At 41.5% G+C, this 15292-nt stretch overlaps 1 protein-coding gene across 1 annotated transcript; it reads right to left on the bottom strand.

Annotated features, from left to right (window-relative positions):
• Window positions 1–10802: 10802 nt before the first annotated feature.
• Window positions 10803–15292, bottom strand: LOC306922211 (rheacalcin-1-like). Its single transcript, XM_079499616.1, has 8 exons — window positions 15243–15292; window positions 14919–15004; window positions 14477–14539; window positions 13737–13775; window positions 13349–13440; window positions 12766–12891; window positions 11613–11712; window positions 10803–11354 (listed from the first exon to the last, which is right to left on the bottom strand). Exons 2-8 carry the CDS (start codon window positions 14980–14982, stop codon window positions 11281–11283), a joined length of 558 nt encoding a protein of 185 aa, XP_079355742.1. The 5' UTR covers window positions 14983–15004; window positions 15243–15292; the 3' UTR covers window positions 10803–11280.

Raw genomic sequence — 15292 nt, 5'->3', positions numbered from 1 at the left:
CCTGGTCACTTTTCAAGGTTCAAATTTTAAAAACAGCAAAAGTAACAGATCGACAAGCTCAAAACGCTGCAATGCTTGATGGTACGTGATCTTACTTTATGGGTGTTGTTGACAGATGACATCTATCTGATCGAGCAGTGCTTGGATCTGGTGCCCGTGAGGGCCTAGTGCTGACACTGCCGCGGTCTGGGTTCGAAGTGAATTCCAATGCTGCTGGTCACCTACAAATGACAAAAATGGTGATGAATTATATGTCTGGTTGCACTCTGTCACTGACAGGCACTCCATCTAATGTTTTCATAGCATGAAAATCACTGTTAATTAATCGAGTTAACGGTACACTCCCAATAGGGGGGAGGGGAGGAGAGGCGGTTGATGTCTTTACAAGGTGCTTACACGCCCGCAGCCAATCAGAATCAAGTATTGGGACTAGCCGTTTTAGCTATTAAAAATGTAAAAGGGAGCGTCCCCATGTTCCCCACTCAATTAAGAAAGGTTCCATGTTACCCATTTAGCTATAAAGGTTCCATGTTCCCAGTTTCCCTCTTTAAAAAAAAAAAAGGTTTCCCATTTCCCAGGGTAGGAGACCCTCCGCTATCGCCATTATAAAATACCTGGTACAGTTATTACTGACCTTGTATTTCCCTGGTGACATGACCTCTTTGGAGCTGATAGCCAGCATCAATGCTGAGCTCTGCCTGTTCCAATTCCATGACCTCTTTGGAGCTGATAGCCAGCATCAATGCTGAGCTCTGCCTGTTCCAATTCCATGACCTCTTTGGAGCTGATAGCCAGCATCAATGCTGAGCTCTGCCTGTTCCAATTCCATGACCTCTTTGGAGCTGATAGCCAGCATCAATGCTGAGCTCTGCCTGTTCCAATTCCATGACCTCTTTGGAGCTGATAGCCAGCATGAATGCTGAGCCTTGCCAGTTCCAATTCCGCCTGAATTTGGACTTGGTTATGCATTCGTGGATTACTGGTCACAATGTCCAGGACGTCGCCAATCGACCCCCTCATCCGGATCCAGTCTTGCATTAGTGGATTATTGGTCACAATGTCCAGGACGTCGCCAATCGACCCCCTCATCCGGATCCAGTCTTGCATTCTGTTGGTAAAATAGATAATATTTGTTATTACTACACAAGAAATTGTTTTTTTAATGTACATGACTTCTTAATACCACTTTATCATATAAGCCACTTTCAAGCCATTTTTACTCAAAAAGACTCTGTAAGTGATCTGCAATTTACCCAATCCGGCAAAACCGATCTTATAAACTATTTAAGTGGTATAAAAGCAGCTGCTACTGTTGCCGGTCATGAAAGAAAAACAAAACAAATGAACTAATTATTTTTGGTGAACGAAATGCACCCGTTCCGAGACTGCCCAGTTGCAAATGTGAGGGGATGCAGTCGTGACTGTTCCGACTGCTCCAGTGCGAGCTGGAGGCAGTGTTGTTTTTGTCGACTAAAACTAAGACGAAAAATGTTCGTCGACTACCTTTTTTCCACTGACGAAAACGAAATGGAAACTAAATAAAAACTAAGCTATGACTAAAACTAAATGTATTGACAATTTCGTCAACAGATAAAAACTAGACTGGAATCTAGCTCTACCTTTCGCCTCAAAATGAGGCAAACTACGATCTGATCAGTCTAAACTTTGATCACGCTAATAAAGTGAATGGCGTCCCCGTCGATGCATCATAGCCTAGAATGAGGCTCACATTTGCACGGTGGGGCGGGCTGAAATGACCCGTATGGTCAGCCTCTCTGGAATTTAGCCGGTATCTCCTCTCTCTGAGTCCCGAGATTGACACATGAGACGGGACCAACATGGCTAGTAGTGAAGGCTATACTAGCATGCGTTACTACACACGTTACCAGTCGACTAAAGAGACATATGACTGAAAAGTCGGGTGTTTTTTCGTTTTTTTTTTAACCAAAGCGCGACGAAATTGAAGTGATTGAATCGGCTGCAAAGTTGCAAACAAATATTTATCGAAGTCTGAACGTTCAACATACCTCGGTTTCTTTTCCGCCGATTTTCTTCCGCCTAGTCTGTCAAGAGTTTGGTCTGAAAGAAAGCGGAAATGCTTGCTGCAAAAAACTTGTGGAGCCGCGTACGTCCGGTCCCTTCCACCCGTAAATCCACTCGGTAGCGCGACCTAGCGGAGGGAAGGCTGATTGATTGATTTCTGGGTCCAAACCGAGCATTCTGGGTCCAAACAGAGCATGGAGGTCTGGGGGGGTTGAAGTACTCTCTGAGGAGAGCCTGCTTGACCTTGGAGAAAAAAGAATATATATATTAATTTTACATTAAACTAACTGTACTGGACTGTAGCTGCCAGTGTGAACACAGCATAAAAGCCAAGATACAGGCCATCATTCATTGCCAAAAAATATGCATTGTGTGTGTGTACACATACTCTCACAACTGGCCAATACAAATAAGGTTCTGTTCAGAATGTATAGTCTCCCAGCTTTCCACAAAAAGAATAGCAAATGCTCGATAGTGGGCGCGATAAGGACCCAGCTCGATAAGGTGATCGTTATCAATAAAAATGAACGAGCTCCATCCCTACCCATAAGGGGTCGAAACGTTGTCATCCATAATCAAATTAATTTCCTGTGGGAGCTACGAAAACAGTGTGTGGACTACTTCTCCTTACCGTAATTTTACATCCCAACTATTACTTGAAGTATAATTTTAGTAGTAATGTGAATTGAACACATTGATAGAGTTCCCTGCTGCGTTTCCAATTGCTGCGGATGACAGCGCAGTGTGTAGGCAAACACAGCAAATTAAGAATGATGAAACTTCTCTGCCCATTCACATCGAGTCTACCGAATTAGAGGTGTGAATGCGACCTTAGTCTTAGGCGAAATAATTTTAAGATGAGCCCATGTTATTCTCCATAGAGAAATTACTTCCGTGAACCAGGGGAATCGAGGGGACGAGCGAGTGACGTCAGGATTTGGGCGCTCTATTAAACAAGCTTATACAGTCACCTTCTTAAACAATTGGCCGATGTCATTTTTTTAAAGGCTTTCGGGAAAAATAAAAATAGGTCCAAAACAGAACAATTAGTTAACAAGGCTTAATGGTACGTGATCTTACTTTAGGGTCGGTGGGCTTGACAGATTTGTGCCATTGTCATTAGGGTGTCCGAGACCTCCTCACTGGAGCGACGTTGAACACTGAGGTCGTTATGTCCCCCCGCCGCCATCACATACTCGTAGACCTCAATCCAGATCAAATTTATGTCGGCTACAAATGACAAAAATGGTGAGAATTTGTTGAATTCATGTCCGGCAACAACACTAATAATAAAGTGGGACAACACTAGTCTGGTTGCAACCACACTAATAACTCCCTCTGTCACTGACAGGCACTCCATCTAATGTTTTCATAGCATGAAAATCACTGTTAATTAATCAAGTTAACCGGTACGCTCCCAATAGGGGGGAGGGGGGCACTTGATGTCTTTACAAGGTGCTTACACGCCCGCAGCCAATCAGAATCAAGTATTGGGACTAGCCGTTTTAGCTATTAAAAATGTAAAAGGGAGCGTCCCTATGTTCCCCACTCAACTAAAAAAGGTTCCATGTTACCCATTTAGCTATAAAGGTTCCATGTTCCCAGTTTCCCTCTTTAAAAAAAAAAAGGTTTCCCATTTCCCAGGGTAGGAGACCCTCCGCTATCGCCATTATAAAATACCCGGTACAGTTATTACTGACCTTGTATTTCCCTGGTGACATGACCTCTTTGGAGCTGATAGCCAGCATGAATGCTGAGCCTTGCCAGTTCCAATTCCGCCTGAATTTGGACTTGGTTATGCATTAGTGGATTATTGGTCACAATGTCCAGGACTTCGCCAATCGACCTCCTCATCCGGAGCCAGTCTTGCATTCTGTTGGTAAAATAGATAATATTTGTTATTACTACACAAGAAATTGTTTTTTTAATGTACATGACTTCTTAATACCACTTTCTTTATCATATAAGCCACTTTCAAGCCATTTTTTTTCTCTGTTTTTATACTTTTATTTTGTTCTTTGCCATTGTTCTATCATTTTAACTACTTGACTGTGTTTTATTGTATTCTATTTTTGTGTCCTGCCCTGTGAAGCACTTTGAGCTGCATTTATGTATGAAAGGTGCTATACAAATAAAGTTTATTATTATTATTATTATTATAGCAACCATGCTAATTTTTTGGTACGAACAGACAGACACGTAAACTAACAAAGCCAGTTGTAGGAGTGGTTTACACCACTCAAAAAATGAACGAGCTCCATGCCTACCCATAAGGGGTCGAAGCGTTGTCATGCATAATCAAATTAATTTCCTGTGGGAGCTACGAAAACAGTGTGGACTACTTCTCCTTACCCTAAATTTACATCCCAACTATTACTTGAAGTATAATTTTAGTAGTAGTAATGTGAATTGAACACATTGATAGACTTCCCTGCCTTGTTTCCAATTGCTGCGGATGACAGCGCAGTGTGTAGGCAAACACAGCAAATTAAGAATGATGAAACTTCTCTGCCCATTCACATCGAGTCTACCAAATTAGAGGTGTGAATGCGACCTTAGTCTTAGGCGAAATAATTTTAAGATGAGCCCATGTTATTCTCCATAGAGAAATTACTTCCGTGAACCAGGGGAATCGAGGGGACGAGCGAGTGACGTCAGGATTTGGGCGCTCTATTAAACAAGCTTAAAAAAGTCACCTTCTTAAACAATTGGCCGATGTCATTTTTTTAAAGGCTTTCGGGAAAAATAAAAATAGGTCCAAAACTAGAAAAAGTGCCCTTCTGGGCACAGGTCTCCACCAGGAGGATAGGACTGTGTGAGATGTTTGGCAAAATGTTTAGGAGTAATATAAACATGTTTGCCTTTGATGGCAATTGGATGATTTGAGGCATTTTGTTCCAAAAATGTGTTTTGCAAAAATCAACCTGTTGGTGGCGCTATAACAGGCCAATGTGAAAAGGGTGGGATATATTCCTCAGCCCAGTAAGAAAATGTGTGGAAGATTTCACGTAAATTGCATGCTGCGTTCATGATTTGAGGCTTTTGTTCAAAACGGGGCAATCTTGCAAACTGTGAAAGCTAATTATAGCCAATTAGGATGGAATATGAAATATCGGACAGATCCGACTTGAGCACATGACCATAGAGATAGTGTGTAACGATTTGTGAGATTTTTGGACAGAATCTGGAGGAGTAATATCCAAAAATGTGTTTTACAAAAGTCGGCCTCCTGGTGGCGCTATAAAAGGCAGATGCGGAAAATGCAGGTCAACGGTTTGTCCTTGGCCTCTAGGGAGTGTGCATGCAACGTTTCACGCAGATCGGTGCAGTTTTAGGTAAAACATGGGAAAAGCTGCCTCATGGTGGCGCTATAACAGGCCGTTCTGGAAAATGCGGGGCAGAGGTTCACCGTTGGCATCCAGGGAGTGTGTGTGCAAAGTTTGGCATGGATCGGGCCAACGGTGCCGGAGATTAGCTGGTAACAGACGGACGGAAGGAAGGACGCACACACACACGGACGGAGTGCAAAACATACTCTCTCCCCATGCCTTCGGCCTGGTGGAGACAACAATTAGTTAACAAGGCTTAATGGTACGTGATCTTACTTTAGGGTCGGTGGGCTTGACAGATTTGTGCCATTGTCATTAGGGTGTCCGAGACAACCTCACTGGAGCGAGGTTCAACTCGGACGTCGTTATGTCTCCCCGCCGCCATCAGATAGTCGCAGACCTCAATCCAGATCAAATCTATTTCGGCTACAAATGACAAAAATGGTGAGAATTTGTTAATTCATGTCCGGCAACAACACTAATAATAAAGTGGGACAACACTAGTCTGGTTGCAACCACACTAATAACTCCCTCTGTCACTGACAGGCACTCCATCTAATGTTTTCATAGCATGAAAATCACTGTTAATTAATCAAGTTAACCGGTACGCTCCCAATAGGGGGGGAGGGGGGCACTTGATGTCTTTACAAGGTGCTTACACGCCCGCAGCCAATCAGAATCAAGTATTGGGACTAGCCGTTTTAGCTATTAAAAATGTAAAAGGGAGCGTCCCTATGTTCCCCACTCAACTAAAAAAGGTTCCATGTTACCCATTTAGCTATAAAGGTTCCATGTTCCCAGTTTACCTCTGGGAGAAGGTTTAAAAAGGTTTCCTATTTCCCAGGGTAGGAGACCCTCCGCTATCGCGTCGGGTCTCACTACGCCTCTTAGCCATTATAAAATACCCAGTACAATTATTACTGACCTTGACCATAGACATTGGCAGTGGTGCCAAGATGAGCGGAATGGGCTGCCTGTATCATGAGAGCCACTATTGCGTCATGGTTCCCCACTGGACCCATAAGCCTGTTGTACTTCAGGTAGGTCTGGATTTGGCCTACCAAATTCGTCACCGTGGCCCAGTGACCTCCAGCTGCTCCAGCTGGAGCTCTCCCTCCAAGTGGCGCTTTAGCGAATCTAGCTCTCACTGGAGCTGGCGCTCTAGCTCTAGCTCTCACTGGAGCTGGAGCTGCCGGTCTAACGCCTCTCATTCTGTAAAATAGAGAACCTTTGTTATTACACAAGAAATTATGTTTTTGAGTGGTGCAACCACTCCAACAAACAGCAATGTCCGTGTTCACCTACCTATGTGTTTACCTAACTATGTCACTATGAGCACGAGTACCAATGACTACCAAAAGTGGCGCTGTTGTGCCAGAAACAGAGAGAGAGAGATAGTGCTGCACTGCTGCCTGCTAATGAGAGAGAGAGAGAGGGGGGGGGGGGGGGGAGTTGCACCACTCAGTTCACACGGGTGTGGTTTTTTTAATGTACATGACTTAACACCACTGTCTTTATCATATAAGCCACTTTCAAGCTATTTTTACTCAAAATGACTATCGGTGATCTGCAATTTACCGGCAAAACCGATCTTATAAACTATTTAAGTGGTATAAAAGCAGCTGCTACTGTTGCCGGTCATGAACGAACAAATTTTGACATGCATTAGTATACAGACCCCCATTTAATGGCATTTCTATCTCTGGGATTGTAAAATCAATGTTAATTATGTTACAGACCCATAAGGGTCCATTTGGTTCCAAACTATCATTTAGCTGGGGACCCCCTGGAACTCCCTCAAGGACCCCTGGGGGTCCCCAGACCCCACTTTGGGAACCACTGGTTTAGGCTAATTGTGCCGACTTTAATATTTCCTGTGTTTTGTCCATTATTGTTAAATTCAGTGTTGACGTGTAGGGGGCATTTAAGAAAATAAGGAACAAACTGCGTTCCTTATTGGTTCAATAAGGGACGCATCATTTAATTCTCAAATAAGGGACTATTCTGTATTTTAAGGGACGGGGGCAACCCTAGCCAGAACGTAAAACTCTCGTCTCTTTAATGGCATTTAATCCATTAAAAAAAAAAATATATATATATATATATATATATATATATATATATATAGCCTATGCTACACGCACACACGTGCTTTTAGACAGCCTCCAAACGGATCCGACAGAGTATTGGACTCGAGTCATGATGACTAGTCATTGATTTGACGACTTGCAACTCGACTTGGACTTAAGGGTAAAAACTTGAGACTCGACTTGACTTGGAAGACATGGTGGACCCTGTTGGAAACAAGTGTAATGCTTAATTGGGTCGTCCACTCACAGTTAACAGCCTTTGTATTGAGTTTGTGCTCGAAATGTACTGTAATTCTGCAAACTGTTAATCAATATTTCAATCAATCAGACAATGACTCCAGACTCGACTCGACTTGAGACAAGCTAACTCGGACAACTTAAGTAACCGGCCTGTCCGGCCATTCACTGTTATAAATGCAGGTTTCATGTTGGGTCAAATTGATAAACTGCGTGAGCCACGCATGTTTTACACAGTTGAACAATACGCTTGTCCGTCGGGTGCAAACTTCCTTTCCTACTTTCCTCTTACCTGTCTTGTTTTATTGTTCCAAATAAATTATTCCATTTGAAAAGTCCTTAATTCAGCAACAGCTTCCAACAACAACAACAACAACAACGCTAATTTAAGTTGTGATCATCAAAAAAAAAAAGGAAAATAATCCACTTGTCCCATAGGCACAGCTGAACATGGGGAGTTGACGACGCGGACGCGTTGTCTCTCTCACTCTATCGCCTGTAGTCAATTAAACATCGTTAAGCTTCCCAACGTCTTTAAACGGAGAGCGCCGAATTTGTTATGAATCGCATCCACCCAATCACAGCGCTCCGTGGAATGAGGTCTCGCAGGAACCCCGCCCCTCATTGGCTGATGTGGACCAATGGGAAACCGCAGGATTCCAAGGCTGATGATTGATTGATTCATTGATTGATTTTTTTTCCCCACAGTTAGTAGAATGCCTGGGTAGTGGGTACAGTTCAAACGAAAGTACAGGTCAATATAAAAGGATAAAAACCATCTAGGGTCCTTCATTTTAAATTCATCTGAACATTTAAAGATGTACAAATATACTTGTAATTGTATGGATAAAAAGAAAAAAAGAAATAATAATAATAATAACAAAAGGGAAAATGTGTACAATTTAAAAAAATCGCACCCGTGTGAAGTGAGGGGCGCAGCGGGCACTAATATATTAAAGTCTAACTCATGTTGATTAGGTGATGTAAAACAAAAGGTGCCAACACAAACATTAAATTCCATTAACAATTAAGACAATGACGTAATGAGTTACATTATGACGCAAGTTTTCCCTTCATTGTCATTGGCGTTTATTAAACAAACATTGAACTACAGGGGCACTTTGGTGCACTTTCCGCCAGATGGCAGACACGCTTGCTTGCTTGCTTCACAAGTTCACATTACAATCACATTTGTTTCACAGATGCTGCTGTATTGTGAACTAACTTGTGAATCCATACCGCCCCTGGCAGAGTCAGGTTAATTTAAGGGAAGTACAGTTCAATTGATACAGGGTCTGCTATAAGAGGATTTAAAACCCAAGAAAACCTATGAATTGTTTCCATTGGGGTCCTTTATTCAATTCATCAGAGAATTAGAGAGTAGAGACTATAGGTTACTACTCAATAAAGTGAGTTGAACTTTGTATCTGCCTCTGCTGGCTTTGGGTCCTATATCTGTTTGGTGACTGAATTATTACTTGCAAGCAGAGCGTGCAAGTACTGCAATCGGCTGGGTATGTATGTCGGTGTTGTCCACCGACCGATAAGTGTATGTATGCATGTCGGGGTTGTCCACCGGCCAATAAGGGACCACCATTCTTGATGACGTAACTAAGGTATGTTTGGTGATCAGCTGGTTATGTATGTATGTATGTATGTAGCCTCGCGTTGCGATACTATACCGCTGCGCTGCACTGCGTGCCTCGGGCAATATGCATATGCATTAAGGGCAGATGAAGTCTGGCTGCGCCAGGCTAGTATACAGTATGTATGTATGTATCATGTATGTATGTTGGGGTAAAATGGTGGTCCCTTATTGGCTGTTGATGGTGACATAACTAAGGTACGTTTCAATGGGTCTAAAGCAGTGGTGTCAAACTCATTTTGGGCTGAGGGTCAAAAGGTCACTCAGGTGACTCATTGGTCAAAAGGTCACTTGATGTGGGCCAGAACAAGTTGCGGACACGTGTTCATACACATTTACACACACACACACACGCACACGCGCGCACACGCACACACACATATATATATATATATATATATATAATGAAGTCTACAGCTACTTTAATTATTAACAAACGCAATAAAACGTTTGAAAGTAGAACAATTGAATTTTAAGTGAAGACATTACCTGTCTAAGCAGACATTTACATCTGCAAATGTGCACGCCCCGTTGGGCCCAGAGCCATAGAGTTACGCAAACTCCGTTCACTTCATGGGGCCAGTCCAATGGTGGCTCTTCTACATAGACTTCTATTGAGCATGGGGATAACCGGAAGTTTACGGAATGCATTGGAGTCTATGGGCTCGCGCGAGTACATGAACCACGTGACCAGGCTGTATCGCAACTCTTCTATTAGATGGCTCTGGTTGGGCCCATCTAGGGCCCAGGTAGAACCCACTTAAAGCCTATTAGCCAGGCTACTTAAAGCCCACACGGGCAGCCCAAGTGTGAACCATCTGGTGCCCACTGCCATTTCCATTTGGGTCCCATATAGTTAGCCCACCTGGCTCCCATATAGCCCACCTCTAAACCATATGGGACATTAGTTAGTAGCAATACTTGCGTGCTCTGCTTACGCACTACAAAAAAAGCCTACTTGTGTGCAAGGCGCAAGTTGGCACCTCGACAGAGTGCAATTCTAGTTGTTTATTTTTTCTGAAAGCTTTCTGTTCTGCTAAACATGGTGAATCAGATATTGCAGGTTTGGGGTTTAGATGTGTAAAGAGAACAGCTTCACCTCTCATCATTACACCACAAATCTACCTCATAACTTAGTAAAACAATGCAGTGGAGTGGATTCCATCGTTCACAGTAAAACCTGTGAACAATAATAACACTCAAAAAGAGTGTTCATTTAACTCTCAGAATTACACAGGATTTTACTGTGCGAGTGGAGTTTGTGACCTTTTGCTTTAAGTGGTTTATAAAACCACAGAATGCAAAAGTGTAAAGTTAAGACATACTTTTGACAAAGAATTAATTTAGAAATAATCCTGCTTTGCACACACAATTAGCCATTAAAACATTTATTAAATCATGTATGGGTCTCATAAAAATACATTGAGAGAAGAAAGTGCAATCTAATTAGGACAAAGACATAGATCAACCTCATGACCTTAAAAAAGAATTTACATTCAAACGAGAGCAACACTTGAAAATTGAAAAACAAACAATAGAGGGTATGCGCATGCATAAAGTGAGTGGCAAATCGAGTGGCAAAGTTAGTTTAATGTCGTTTAACGTCATTTAATACAATCGGATAGGACTTGTCTGTTTGGATGTATGGGCTGTCAAGGCCAGAAAGTAGTTTTTGCCACTCAGTAGGCGTTCCTGCATAACTTCCGGGTATGATGATGTCACGCGCATGTACCCTCTTTACATTAATCAATCATGTCATTGTCTAGAGCAAATACAATCACAACGCATCAACATGAATGACATAAACAAGGCCAGCTACCGCTGGAGCTGTACTAGAAGCAATAGTGGTTGCAGTATAGCAATAGTAGTAGTATTAGTAGCAGCAGCATTAATAATAGTAGTAGTCAAAGTACAAGTACTTTGCACTGGTATCAACTCAGCAGTTGGACCTCAGCTCACAGATGAATGGGAATCGCATCTCGCAGCCATGATTAGACCATCCCTTGGACCCTGCAGAAAATCATCATCATCATCATCATCGTAGTTATCATCACAAACAAGTACAATAAAACAGTATCATAACACAATAACGAAGGGGATAGTGTGTGAATATAGACCCTGAAAAGTGGCGATGTTTTTGTGAAATGAAATAGATTATTTCTGACCTGCAAAAGGGGGTATTCTTATAATAATCTGCTATTACAAGCAGCAGCAGCAGCAGCAGCAGAAAACACTTTAATAAATAAGAAGAGGAGTCTCTTACTGTACCATCAGAGTTAAGCTGGAGACACTGGTAGTTCTCAGTGGAGGCCTCGGAGTCCCACTTGTTGTAGTCAAACAGCGATCCATCCTCCCACCTCCAAACACCCTGGACACAACATAAAACAATATAAAGTATGATTATGATCACCGAGTTTGCATTTGAGCTGTGTGTGTGGCATGCGAAGCCAGTTCAAGGGGAAAGGAGATCAAACAACAAATGATCTACATATTTACAGTGCGTGAGCATAGCAGCAGATGTATAGGCCTATGTGCATGATACATTGTATTAGCGTGCAGAAATGGCAGTGCGTTTCAACCACATAATCCACATAAGGTACACTGACACTGTATAATCCACCAGTAAGGTCCACGAGGGAGAGCAAAGAAAAAAATATTGGTGGAAAAATTACTCAATATAGAAATACTCTGTTACAAGTAAAAGCCCGGAATTCAAAATGTACTTGAGTAAAAGTCCAAAAGAATTTGGCATCTAAATGTACTTAAAGGTAGTCATTATGCAGAATGTCACTTTTCAAAATTTCAAACGTATGCAAATCTTTCGAAAATAGCAGATCTACAAGCTCACAAGCTTGTGAGTAACTAGTTACTAAAGTTTTCAAATAATTGTAGTCGAGTGAAAGTACAATATTTGCCTCTGAGATGTAGTGGAGTAGAAGTAAAAGCATTCGAAATTGGAAATACTCAAGTAAAGTACAAATACCATCAAACTGTACAGTACTTGATGAGTACATACTAAGTTACTGTCCACCACTGCATTTATACATCATCGCTCATCGCACATGTTATGAGCTTGCAGATGCGTTAGATTTGGCGTGCGACATTACGAGTGTAAATGAACTCCAATAGATGTTAGAGCCAGACGTGAATTCCTGGCTCTGGTAATCGTGAATCTTGGTAGAACAAAATGTGAATTCATTTAACAATGAATGTTTCCTGCTACTATCCACTGATGTGTATGCTGAGAAACATCACAACAAGCAGAAGCTATAGAGGTTACTCAGTTAGACTGAGGAAATACTTGCCATTAATATAGTGGTTTCAATTGCTTGCCTGAGTCCCGTGGTGGGAGTTCTGGTCTGGTTTTGGTGAATATTAAGTAGTTACACTGTGTGGCGCGCATTTTGAACTTTGATCTAACCTGGAAGAAGTATCCTCCCATCCAGGCCAGGCTGTGTCCTCCAGTCTGAGTCAGCCTCTGGAGGAAACGGTACTCCCACAAGCTGTGGACTGACGCAAGACTGGCCTCAAACCCTCCACAATAGTCCTGCAGAGAGAGAGAGAGAGAAAGTAAACTCCATGGTGTTAATTTAACTCTGAAAGTGTACAAATGGAACCACAGGTCCATTTAAAATCTCCCAAGAGTTAAATTAACAACAATGAGTTACATCATCCAAATGTTATATTGGAGAACATCAGTCATTAATTTGATTCAGTGGCTATAATCCAGTTATCATAGCAGTGTTTCAGTGATTCCACATCAGAAAGCAAAGTGTGGATATTAAAAGCAATTGTATTGTTGCTATTGTTAACCTTCTAACCCTAACTCTAACCCAAAATAAATAAGTGACTCCTGCTGAACATTTCTTCAACATTGCAATATGCAATATTTGACTGACTGTTATCAAATATAAAATAATAATAATAATAGTGCACACAATCATCCTGTGTTATCTACAGGTATAAACATTTTACTTTATTGATTTCTTGCTGTGGTGGTTTACCTCCGCACTGTTCCAGGTCTCTGGGCTGTTGACCAGGATGTAACAGTTACCACGGAAGCTATGCCAGCCGTCAAGACAGAAATCTAAACGTGCTGGAAAGACAATGAACCAAATAAATATAGAGAAAAAAATCACACCTGTGTGAAGTGAGGGGCACTATATATACTATATATTATCAGACAAAACAAACATGGACAAAACAAACATTAAACTGTGTCCATGTCAATGGCGTTTATAATGTTTGTTTAAGGAAAAACAAACATTAAACCTGTATATAGGAGGGGCTGCTAGAGCCTAGGCTAGCGCGCCTCAAAAATAACGCACGTGCCGGTCTGGTGTATAGGATATATAAACAGCTGATTTGAACCTTTTGTATGAAAAATCTCACCTTGCAATAAGGCAGGAACAGCAGCCTCAGCTTCTTGTTCTGAAACACCACAGCAGGCAAAACAACATTGGCATGATAACAAACTAAGTGCCCTCTTTTTTAATAATAACACCTGCCCAAGGAGTTCATCGGATCATAATGTAATGGAACAACGAGCAGATCCTGAACATCAGCGCTTTAATCCTACCTATATCTCCAAATAGTGGATAATATGAACAGAAGTAGACAGACAGTAGGCCTATAGCAATTTAGAGCCTTCCTCAACTTAAACCCTATATATTTTATTGTATGTCAATAGCAAAAAATAGCCGATCTACAAGCTCACAATGTGTCGTAATTGTGATGCGTTGTGAGCTTGAAGATCGGCAATTTTTGACAGAATTCGCCTTTCTTCTCCAAATGTTTGTCTATTTTGCGGGGTATGGGTGTGTGTGGGGGGTGTCAAGTCATTATTTGAATACACTTTAATCAACCATAAAGTGTGATTGAATAACTTTTTTAATTCACATCCTTATCCATTATTCACTCAGAAGTTTGTTCCTGCTCTGTACCAAATAAAAATACTTTTCAGGATTTAACAAAGGTTTAGGATTTTTAAATCCCCGCACCTGGTCATAGCAGTGGGAAAAAAGAAAAATAATAATAATAATAATAATAAAAGAAAGAGGGTAGTTGCTGAGGAAACCTGATTGGTGCATACATTAGGCTATAGTAGAAGACAAGGACGGTTGGATACTGACCTGGGGCAGCCAGGGTCCCAAGATACACCTTGTGTTCCACAGCACGAGCCTCTAAAGGAGCAACTGAGGAAACAAGAAGTCAAGTCATGTAAGTCACAAGAAGTCAAGTCATGTAAGTTGCACTGTTTGACCTTATTTATTTCATGATGACCAATATGAAGATTGAAAATGGATTATCGACTACAAAAATTGTGTCCATCCCAATAGCCCACAGCAATGCTGAGTCTGCTGGATTTGAATGTTTCTGCTAGACATGTCTACCTGCAGTACTGTTAACAAAGTATAGTCAACGTCTCTGAGAAAGGCCCCTTTAACCAAATAAACTCACATGCTTTATTCTTTTATATACTTTTCACAATGTTATTCTTCCCATAACTTGCATAATAGATGCCTGTACAAATCCATCTTTCTTTCTTTTCTTTCTTGTGCTTGCATGTCTTACCCATGGCAGACCTGACAGAGAACGCCATACAGGCGAAGCAAGAGAAGAGCAGGAGAGACCTCATGATGATAATGAACGATGATGACCTGGAGTGAGGCGATGAGATCATTCGAAATTCATGATTCATGATGATAATGCTTATCAATTCATATAGCAAAAAATCTCACGTGTCAGATTGATGCATTAAGAGCTATAGTAGATTGGCTATTTTCGGTCTATTTGAAAATATTACAAATGTAAAAATGTTTGCTTCTAATGCATGCCCAAAATAGGGTTGAAAGTGATGAATGGAAAGTCTAAAAACCAAAGCGGTAGATCTCTTACCAGATTCAGATGAATATGAGCTCCTGTTGCTGTGGTATCGTATGGGCTTG

The sequence above is a fragment of the Electrona antarctica genome, assembly GCF_951216825.1.
Source record: "Electrona antarctica genome assembly, chromosome: 4".
NCBI lineage: Eukaryota > Metazoa > Chordata > Actinopteri > Myctophiformes > Myctophidae > Electrona > Electrona antarctica.
The sequence above is the reverse complement of the archived record's forward strand: the minus strand, read 5'-3'. Positions and strand labels throughout refer to the sequence as shown.

Coding starts and splice junctions, on each gene's coding strand:
- LOC306922211 (XM_079499616.1), bottom strand. CDS start 14,982: ATGAGGTCTCTCCTGCTCTTCTCTTGCTTCGCCTGTATGGCGTTCTCT. Junction 14,540..14,918: donor CTCTGTCAGGTCTGCCATGG/GTAAGACATGCA, acceptor TTGTTTCCTCAG/TTGCTCCTTTAGAGGCTCGT. Junction 11,355..11,612: donor TCTCCAGCTTAACTCTGATG/GTACAGTAAGAG, acceptor GATTTTCTGCAG/GGTCCAAGGGATGGTCTAAT.